At 39.2% G+C, this 10877-nt stretch overlaps 1 protein-coding gene across 2 annotated transcripts; it reads left to right on the top strand.

Moving 5' to 3' along the window:
* Positions 1-2202: 2202 nt before the first annotated feature.
* Positions 2203-10799, top strand: LOC137265290 (galactocerebrosidase-like). Of its 2 annotated transcripts, none has more exons than XM_067800649.1 (18): positions 2203-2509; positions 2957-3025; positions 3237-3300; positions 3566-3654; positions 3747-3911; positions 4113-4151; positions 4245-4381; positions 4572-4665; positions 5655-5692; positions 5995-6119; positions 6359-6498; positions 6966-7031; positions 7193-7285; positions 7406-7547; positions 7889-8075; positions 8446-8621; positions 9021-9100; positions 9533-10799. In XM_067800649.1, exons 1-18 carry the CDS (start codon positions 2369-2371, stop codon positions 9710-9712), a joined length of 2025 nt encoding a protein of 674 aa, XP_067656750.1. In that variant the 5' UTR covers positions 2203-2368; the 3' UTR covers positions 9713-10799. The 2 variants fall into 2 exon arrangements, with proteins under 2 accessions (XP_067656750.1, XP_067656751.1); XM_067800650.1 differs by having other exon boundaries at positions 2238-2509; positions 7406-7478; positions 9533-9827.
* Positions 10800-10877: the final 78 nt, after the last annotated feature.

The raw sequence follows: 10877 nt of genomic DNA, 5'->3' as shown, positions 1-10877 counted from the left end.
TTAGCTGACTTAAAGTGCTTGTCATATGCACAGATATTGTTTGGACACGGCTAGAAACACGTAACAGCAAGTCTAACCGACTAGACGTGCCTCTGGCAGAAGAGATCGCGATCGGTCATTGACTGTCTCCTATGTTTGTGTCTGCCTGAAGATGTTGTCAGCTGGACGGTGCCAGGTCATTGCATTTAACCTTATCAGCGCCAACATGGGTGACCCACTTTTACTGAGGTGACTTACCATTATTCTGCTTAATTATATTTTACTACGTACATGTAGAACTTTTGGCAATAGTATCTATCAGACTATCAAGCATTGATTAAATGATTTCTTATATTAAATGATCTCAGATATACTTCACATACATATGCCCGCAATACCTGCCCCGTAATACTGCATATCAAAATATCTGTGCCCTATTTCTATTTTAATTTTATTCCGGACCGGCTATATTACTTCGGAAAACCATATACTCTTAGAGCGACACAATGTTCTTATGTTAATCCACTGACCAATTCATCTCTCTACCTTCATGTCAGTCAGCTCCATGGCGAGTCTGTCCCAAATATTATCGCTGGTACTGAATTACTAAATTCTGTAGTTTCATAATAATTATCAATATTCATAGTAAACAACAACAACAAAAAATGTTTTCTCATGGTAAATAACATATATAGGTATCAGATATTCATCGTAAAGTTTAAAGACGTTCAGCCACATCTATCTCCAGTACATTCTATCGGGGTATTTGACCGTCTTCACCCAAGAGTCACGATGTAACTGCAATACCTCCAACATGTTTTCAGTACAAAGGATGTCTTGATCCAAGTGTCTTTATTCCAGTCTTCGGTGCTGCTTGGCAGTTTGTGGATATCGAGGTTGATATGACTTGCAACATATGTCATATTTGGGATTTCACTTTCTCAGTAAAGTGCAAATTCTAGTACTTGTTTTTGTTGAGTCCCATCCGGGATTCGAACCCACACCCTCAGAATCAGGCACCTAATCGCCAGCACACAAAGTAAGCCGCCTCGAATCCCGGATGGGACTCAAACACACACACACACACGCGCGCGCGCGCGCGCGCAAAAAAAAAAAAAAAAAAAAAAAAAAAAAAAATTACTAGAATTTGCACTTTACTGAGAAAGTGAAATCTCAAAATCCCAATTATGACATGTTGCATTTGACCACTTTCTAAATGGCATCGTGTAATCATTGACATGACTTGTTTTGTTCAACTTCGTGTTCAAGTTCTTAGTACTTATGGGACGTGGTTGCTTGAATGAATTCGGACTAGTTCTGTTTAAAGCTGTCACAGTTAAACATGGATACCACACTTCGACAGGTATTTTGAACCTGAACTGACCACTCATTGTTTTATCGCCAAGCATTGTAACAACATGTATAATCGTTTGGTATAACACAGTCGGGGAACAAACTAATCTTCTCCTAGCTGACAACCAATACGAGAGTTATGTAGCAATATTTTAACAGTTTCCAAAGCACAATTTCTCAAACACAAATGGATAGGCATACTGTTACTGAACACATGGTGTTTAAGTAAAATGTTCCAGAGTAAAGTCATCTTAGTAGTATAGTAATACATAACGCGGCATGTCGAAATGTCATTGTAATGACATAAACATGTCAGTGTATTATGCTTGCAAGTGTGGCTTAAGGCCTTTCGTATGTTCAGTCCCGAAGAAGAAAACTATGATTAAACAGAAACTGATGGTATGCTATGTGAAAACGGGTGATTTCTTCGTGAAGTGTGGGTCAAGACCTAGTATAGTTATAACAAGTTTTGAATAATCACATCACTCATCCTTGCTCTGAATCCTTAACAAACATCACATTAAAGTAGAAAATGGAGATTATTTCAGCAGATGATGATGCAGTTGTAAAGTCTTAAAATGCCACCATCTCGTGAATTGTTAAAAAATCAGAATCTTTAAACGTGAAGCTTCTAGAACCGATCATGTCACCTGGTAAAGTGAATGTCCTTGAGCACATAAAATAATGGAGAGACGTGATTCGCTAGACCAGCCACTTCTGAAATTTACCTACTTGTCCTATTGCTCAACTGTAACACGAGTTATACTATAATTTGCCCTTGACCGTGTCAGCATCTGCCAGCCTAATGATTAGTTCAAAACATACTTCAACTGCTTGTTGAGATTTATCTCATACGATTGCAATACGATCATTAACTGATAACTTTCGGTCAGATATTTTACCTTGATCTAATTAGATATGTCTATTTCTGCGGGTACTCTCCACATAGGTGCTCCGTATACATATTAACTACTCAAAGGTTGAGTTAACAAGCGTTTTCAGGATTTGTACCTGAAGGTGTTCATTTGGCGGTAATATGGACGTCGTGGGTTGGGTCGTGGTGTTGTATTTCGGAGTGCAGGGCTGTCTGTGTTCTGAGAGATTGACATATGTGTTCGGAGACGATAATGGATTAGGAAGACGGTTTGACGGGATCGGAGCAATCAGTGGTGGAGGGGTAAGGGAGTTTATATTGGATTGAAGGATTTTGTATTCTCTTACAGTAGCTCATTCACTTATCCATTCATTCACTTATCCATTCATTCATCTATTCACTCATTGTGGACTTTCTTAAGGTGAAATTCCCTTGGTATGTCGTCTTAGTGAGAAGTAGTTCGAAAATACATCGAAAATAATAAATAAACCTAGAAAACTATTTTGAATCCCTTTTAGTCATTGGTTGACGATCGCTTTCGTTTCTTTATTCTGTAAAAAGTGGTATTTCAGTCATGATATGCATACTAAACATATATAGTTAAAAGATTTCAGTATGCAATTGTCATGTTATCTCTCTCTTGTAAACTTAAATAACACCCCTGAGATAACTGCCCTGAAGGAAGCTACCTGTATATTGTAGATGATCCTTCAAAACCAGTGAGTCGCCAATCAACACTTTCTCTTCCAGGCCACATCCAAACTGTTGGTCAACTACCCTCTAAAGCAGCGGGATGAAATACTCGACTATATGTTCAAGGTAATGCAGTTGATGTAATAACAGGAAACTTCAGTATTGCAACAATCTATTCAGACAAATTACAGTTTCACAATCCCTAACCTCAGGTTATGATAATATATAGATCCTTATATCCAATGTAAAACAATTACAATGATTCTGTAACGTGTTATAAACTGTAGGCACACGTCTGCAAGGTTTTGTGTTCATATCTTCACACCTTCTGTTCCAGCCTGACTTCGGTGCTGCTCTGCATATTCTTAAAGTGGAGATCGGAGGAGACATGCAGAGCACAGGTTGAGAAACATTAAGACGTTAACATGTCACGTACAAGGTAGAAAGTACTGGAGTAGACACAAAGTGGTTAGAGCTAGTAGAAACAAGACAGGTAAACGTACGACAAGGCTTCATGTCGAAAATATAGTTCATAGTATTCAGGACCATCTGTTGAGATCTGACATGGTACATTGCTTGATTAGTCAAATGTGACTTAAAACTATTGCATTAAAACAGAATACTTTCACAACAACATAAACGTATCATTGGATTCTGTTTGTATAGACGGCTCGGAGGCTTCTCACATGCGCCTACCGGACGAAGAAAACTATGAAAGAGGCTATGAATGGTGGGTTATGATGGAAGCTAAAAAGGTACGTATTTATGACAATGTTGCAATTGAACAAATAATCTACATGTATGTGTATCAAAACCTCTTTTACTTCATTTACTGTTCCTTCTCCAGCGTAACCCTGACATCAAGCTGTACGGCCTGCCCTGGGGGTGGCCTGGCTGGCTGGGAGGGGACACGGGGGACGTGTACGCCAACCCTGAACAGACAGCCATGTACATTGTCAAGTGGATCATGGGTGCCAAGTCGAAATACGGACTCCACATCGACTACATCGGTGTGCGTAGATCATTTGTCGAATCCATACGTCAACATTCATCTACATTTATGTTGCATTTATAGTTATGTTTGAAAGAAAACGTTTTGGTAAATATCGTTCATTCATTCAAATAGTAAACTGGTACATTGTACTGATACCATGAAATAGACATGTTTTACATGCACGAAAGACACAGTAAGATATCTACTTTTGTTTTACAGATATGGAATGAGAGCCGGTACACGACCACCTACATAAAGGTATGAAACTAAATGTACACAGGAACATGGAGGTAATTTACATGCTATGTACAACATTGTAACAAAATGACACACGTGTTTCTCCAACCACAGGTCCTCCGAAAGATGCTGGACCAACATGATCTTCAGGACACTCTGATTGTTGCTGCAGATAACGGCAGAGACTGGGACGTGATATCGTCACAGGTTCTGGCTGATCCAGACTTAGCCAATTCTATGTATGCCATTGGGTGAGTTGAGGAAGATATTACTCACAAACTCATAAAATGTGTAGCATCTTAACAAATGTGTAGTGTTCACTTTATGACCCTATTTTTGTGAGACTACATTGGCATCAAAGTCATGAGTATATCCGTCGTTTTGTGATTATAATAATGTATTGGGTTTTTTACACCAAGCATAACTTTTTAACCATTTCAGTGTGCATTATCCTAGGACCAACAGCACTCTGCTAGCTTTAGACACAGGAAAACCGCTGTGGGCTTCAGAGGATACTTCTCTGAGCCTATGTTTGGTAAGCACATATGTAACATGTTTAGACTTTAGTAGTGGATATACTTTGGAAACAGCAACACCCTGGGCTTAAACATTCAGTGACTGAGTAAGTATAGTTTTACGTCACACTCAGCAGTATTCCAGCTATATGGTGGCGGCCTGTAAATAATCGAGTCTGGACCAGACAATCCAATGTTCAACAGCATGAATATCGATCTGCGCCATATAACCACCCGACCCCGATTCCATTTGCTATATATACTATGACAGTTCATATGATAGTGACACCCATTTTTACGAACTGAGAGAGCTGGCTTTGCATTGCGAGAATGCATCACTGACTATTTGCCCAGGCAGGTTAATACTGGGTTTATACATAGTCTTTTTATCTTTTCCATTTCCGACGAGTGAAATAAAATTGATTATTTGTAAAAGAATGTTCACATCATCTTTGAGAAAATAACCAACAGGAAAACCATTAATTTTCCACTTGTGTGTTATCCTTTGTATTGTAAGGGATAACAATTAAGGCACCGGCCGGCGCACAAAACATTTATTCATGACGACTAGACAGGACTGAAGACAAGACGAGATTGATGCACACATGCAGCCCGGACGACCCGCTAACAACACTCTAATCTGATTAATATTAGCTCACCGATCGGCGATGCACGGGTATCGCAATACTTGAAGGGACCATCCGTCTCATGTTTACATCTCACAATTTATATAGGATAAATTGTTATGGATAACAACTTCTTTATCGTGTGATTGAGACGTTTCGGTACAGATTCTTGTACCGTTTCCTGCTTGACAACGGTACAAGAATCTGTACCGAAACGTCGCAATCACACAATAAAGAAGTTGTTATCCATAACAGTTTGTCCTATTTGTACACCTCAACTTCTAAAATGCCACTCAAACAAGTCACAATTTATATGTTGGGTTAAGGGCTGTACGGATCTACGTGTTCAAGTGCCACATAACGAAAAACACTTTCTGTTCTAGCGCTGGAATTTAAACTATGTCAGCGGATTCATGACGGGGTAAATACCTTTGTTGACAAACTTTTGCTTGTTGAAATATCTTTCATAGATGTGTAAAAATAATTTATTCAACTGATCTTTAAAGAGTTGTTGTCATTATTAACATCACGTTCACTTGTTGTTCGTTTCATTTCATTTCGTCAAACTTCGCCATGCATACCACACCAAAGCATTGTTATGTTCATTTTGAACCCTAGATGTTTTGGCTAAGTGATCTCTTTTGTCAACACACCTAATATTAATTTCCTCCTAACCTTCTTTTAACACTACTCGCGCTAACCCTTGTAAGATCATATATACAGTACAGTAATATGGCCCGTGCTGTCGGCCTTCTACAAGGGGCTTCCTTACGAAGGAGCTGGCTTCATGAACGCATCAGAACCATGGAGCGGCTTCTACACAGTTCCAGTTGATGTGTATCTGGCGGGTAGGGAAAGATAACAACTAACCATATCAATTCCCAACAAGACACATAACACAATTTGGATATATGTGAATGTATGTGCTTGCTACATAATTGGGAATATATTTACATGGAACCCTTCCTATGGATCCTAATACAAACGAAAAGTCAGGGTTTTCCTAATTTAACAGCGATCCCAATTTGGTTTTGTCACTGCATTTGTTTTCTCCGCCCATCCATTCCACTCGATTACACTTACATAGCTCACAGTACCCAGTTCACAAGACCTGGCTGGACGTACTTGAAACACGGATCTGGAGTCGGTAGATTCAGTAATGGCGGCATATACGTGTCCTTGGTCAACCCGGATATGAAGGACTTCACCATTGTCATTGAGACAGTTGTAAGTTGTTGACATTTCCTCAGTGACTACAAATGAATGTGTTTAGCAAATAGAAACAATAAATTTTAACTCCCGCCAACGTTTTAAGAATTGATCCGTTGATACACATATGAACTATAAACCGTCAACACTGCATCAAAATGTCAACTTTAGAAACGGAATATTATGTAAAACATTCAAGTTTCTTTTTATGTAACCCTCAACATAGCAATGAATGTATTTATATCAACATAAACATGGTCATTACTATGTGCAGACATCGTCACTTATTAGCAGTAAACTAGCAAATCATCTGGTATATCAAGAATTGATATTTGATTTAATCGTTTAGACCCATTTAAAGCAACATTCAAACCGGATCAAAATGGTAACAAGAGAAGTTGTTAACATAATTCTTTATTTCTAGCCTTCTACAATCCTTGACCCAATATAAATATATTTTATAAACTTAACATGCTCAATTACAGAATGACAACACTACTGGCATTCCAGTTGCATCAGAGAATGTCACCTTGCAACTTCAAGGCAGCTTTGTAAGTGATTTGATACAATTTGAAAGTATATTTTATAATGTATGGGCAAATGTAGAATAACTCGTAATCAAAATAACATTGCCAGAAAGACTATGTCTTTCCTCTCGTTACTGACCTGAAAATTACCTTCTATGTCAATTGAAAACTGTTCTGTGTTCCAGGCTTCGATTACATCGCTGAATGTTTGGTTCACTCAGCTGAATATCAATAACCTTTCAGACTCTCACGTCTTTGAGAAACAGCCACCTATCCCGGTATGTATTGTGAGGAGCATGGAGTGAACAATAATTCTTGATGATCCTAAAGTGCAGATATTATCCTGTTTAAAAAAAATACCCCTCAATAGCTTCACGTTTTGTTCTTTTTGTTTTCAGGTTATAGATGGGAAGATAAATTTGAATCTTGGCGTAAACCAGGTGTACACACTGACCACCCTAACAACAGGAGGCAAGGGCACCTACCCTCCTTCTCCTCCGTCTAAGCCATTCCCTCTGCCATATATGGATGACTTCAACAGTCAGTATACCCTTAATAAATATTGACCTCTAAGCCATTCCCTCTGCCATATATGGATGACTTTAATGGTCAGTATACCCTTAATAAATATTGACCTCTAAGCCATTCCCTCTGCCATATATGGATGACTTTAATGGTCAATATACCATAAATAACCAAGCTCTTTAACCAAAACGATACTTAATTATGGATATCGCCGCAGTATGAACTGAAATGGTTCTTTTATTAAACATTTCATAAAGAACCGAGCAGGAAAGGATCAGTGAGTGATTTTGGCTCTTTTCAGTATCACGTGTCATTGTATTGTTTGTATGTATAATTGTAATTATCCATTCCGCCAGGTTACAGAGAGTATGAAGAACCGTACATGATGTCTCCTCAAACTGGAGCATATGAAGCCACGACAGTGGGTGGTGATCATGACAAGGTGATGAGGCAGGTGACCACACGGAGGCCGGTGTCCTGGTCAACATGGTGTCCAATAGAAAAGGCTGGAGTATCGCTGGCACTGGTAGGCGAATATTATTGGTAAGTAATGCTTTATAAAACGTAGTTCGAAACATATTTAAAGTACCTTTTTCATTTTGAGCAAACTGAAACACACTGCCACATATTGCCATACACTGCCAAACACTGCCAAACACTGCCACATACTGTCACACTAGTACTCTTCTACTTGCTGCTACACTGGGCCATATACTGTCACACTCTTCTACTTGCTGCTACACTGGGCCATATACTGCTATGTAGCTGTACACGGTGTCATGTTTAGATGGGCTTAGATTTTCGAAGCTCTCTTAACGCTAAGATAGTCGTAAATGCCATACATGAACATTAACTTACGACTATCTTAACGCTAAGAGAGCTTCGAAAATCTAGGCCCTGCAATCCCCTGCAGGTCTGAGACATACATCCAGTGCCAAGTGTCAATCAACCTGACGTCACCTGTCAGAGCTGAGGGCGTGTTCCTGGCCGCTAGAGTGGATCATGGAGGGTGTCACGCGAACAACAACACGGGAGTCTTCTTTTACTTCTACCCCGAGAACAAGACGTATCTAGTCAGCTCTGATCTTGGTGAGAATCGACTGTGCATATGGTCATTCATGGAAGATCAATAATCTGATTTCGCGTAGTCCATCGATATTCTAACATTCCTTATCTAAGAATACCTGTTACGTACTACCTCAAAGGTAATGTGCATTATCCATATCACCGCGGGGGAGGGGGGGGGGTCATGAAGGTGCAACTAGTAAGCATCAACAAACACAACATATCTCGTCAAGATACCAAGACAGACATGGACAAGTAATGTATTGAATTAAACGATGACTAACCGGGAAAAACAACATATAATCAACACTGCATACACTCGTGCTCTGTTAGTGTCGGAAATTAGCGAGAGATGCTATGCACATCTACATGCTCTGATTCTGTACCTTGCCTCAGATTACCAAATACCTTTGTCTGATGCAGAGAGAAAGCACGTCCTAACCAAAGGAATCATCAGCAATGTTAACGTATTACAGTGGAATGAGATAGGCCTGTTTGTTAAGGTGAGCTTTATAATACAAAATGACGATGTTGTATATAGATCTCAAGCGTTTCCACTGATGTATGGTGGTTGTTTTATGAATGTTTGTTGTTGTTGTTATTGTTGTTGTAGTTGCTGAACTGGCAAGTATAGTTATTTTTAATATTGCGGTTTTTTGTAATCCCCGCAGTATCAATGAATATTATACTAGTACCAAAATCAGCGACTACTAGCAACCAGGTACCGAAAGTTTGTTCTATATTGTACTTCCCAACTTCTAAAGCGCCACTCAAAGAAGTCACCCAGTGTGACCAGTTCACTGTGTAAGAAAGTACAAGGGAAACTAACTCTGAGATGCTGATTAAACATTGCTACAAAGCATCATTTATAGACATGGCCCCTATTTTGCGTTCCTGGATATTATGAAACGTTATCTTGTGTTTTCTTGTCGTAGGGGATGACTGTTGCTGCGATTGTCAATGGTGAAAGTCTCTTTCACGAAATTCCCGTTCCTGCAACAATTAGGTCTGGATTTGCTGGTCTCGGAACGGCTAGTTTTGGAGAAGCTGACTTTGATAACTTTATGATTTCTAAGCCCGAAGAAGGGCTTAGAAAAATGAAAGAGTCATACTAAAACAAAGCATAATTCGTGCCAAAGACTGATTCTCTGTGCCAGAGTAATCACGGTTTGGCTGCTTTCTTCAGTTCCTGTGCATTCAATAAAAACATAATTACGTATAAAATCCTGGTGGAGATAATGTGTCATTATTTGTATTGTTTTAGTCACCTTGGTATCTCATGTTCTGTTTGTTGCTTTACGCTGCACTCAGCATTCATCCAGAAATACGACGGCAATCTGTAACCACTTGATACAATGCCAGATAATCTAATGATTGACAAAATGAGCATCGAACTACGCAATCCAGATGACCATGGACAACCAAATCTGTCGCCCCTGAAAACCCAAACCAGGAAGACCCATTTTTATGGGTTTCTGTTTCTACGAGTTTACTTCAGTTTGTTGCATTAGTTCACATATGAGCTGTCTTTTCGTCTGCTCCGAAGTGTGATATCCCGTCTTTATACACGTTGTATGATGGATTCTATCTCACAAACTTTGATTACGACAGCCCAAAGGCATCCTCAGATTTCAGTCAGATGCCCATCGATAGCTACAGTTTTAAAATATACGGCTCCCCATTCACACGTACTGTATCCTTCATATCCTACTAATTATTGTACCAATGAAATGCTACATGCTCATTAAGACATCCTTTTTTTCAAAATTACTAACTGTTCCAGAGAACGTAAACAGTTTTAGCCGTAGGAACTATAGGCTCTGTTGACATGTACGACTTGAACAGGATGTCAGTGTTTGCTCGTTTCAGTCAAGTATACTGCTGATGTTTCATGCACTTATTCTGTTTAATGTAGTCGCAGTTTATTGCCCTATGAAAATTGTCTCTCCTGTAATTTGATACATTTATTGTCACAGTCAGTATGGATCACATTACTGGACTGTTTATAACGTGCGCTGAAAAAGATGAACCTTAGCCGAAACAGTATTTGTTGGTTGGGAGGAAGAATGGTGAGGAGATGACCTTAATGAATGTACATCATTCGTGTGGTTATCTCTCTCTGATTTAAATTTACATGCCGGTCCTTTCTGACGTGCTGAAGTAGATGAAGAGAAAACTTATTGAATAAACAACTCCTCAACATAACTAGGTGATTCAGGCTGGCTCATTAAAATATGTCACCGCGGCATGCCATCAATATCTGGTGATTATAGAATAACA

This window comes from Haliotis asinina, chromosome 15 (assembly GCF_037392515.1).
Source record: "Haliotis asinina isolate JCU_RB_2024 chromosome 15, JCU_Hal_asi_v2, whole genome shotgun sequence".
NCBI classification, from domain to species: Eukaryota; Metazoa; Mollusca; class Gastropoda; order Lepetellida; family Haliotidae; genus Haliotis; species Haliotis asinina.
The sequence above is the reverse complement of the archived record's forward strand: the minus strand, read 5'-3'. Positions and strand labels throughout refer to the sequence as shown.

Bases quoted from the DNA above. Each gene is read 5' to 3' on its own strand.
- LOC137265290 (XM_067800649.1), top strand. From the start codon at position 2,369: ATGGACGTCGTGGGTTGGGTCGTGGTGTTGTATTTCGGAGTGCAGGGC. The intron at 5,693-5,994 runs GTAAATACCTTT...TCATATATACAG, and splicing joins GTCAGCGGATTCATGACGGG to TACAGTAATATGGCCCGTGC. The intron at 7,548-7,888 runs GTCAGTATACCC...CCATTCCGCCAG, and splicing joins ATATATGGATGACTTCAACA to GTTACAGAGAGTATGAAGAA.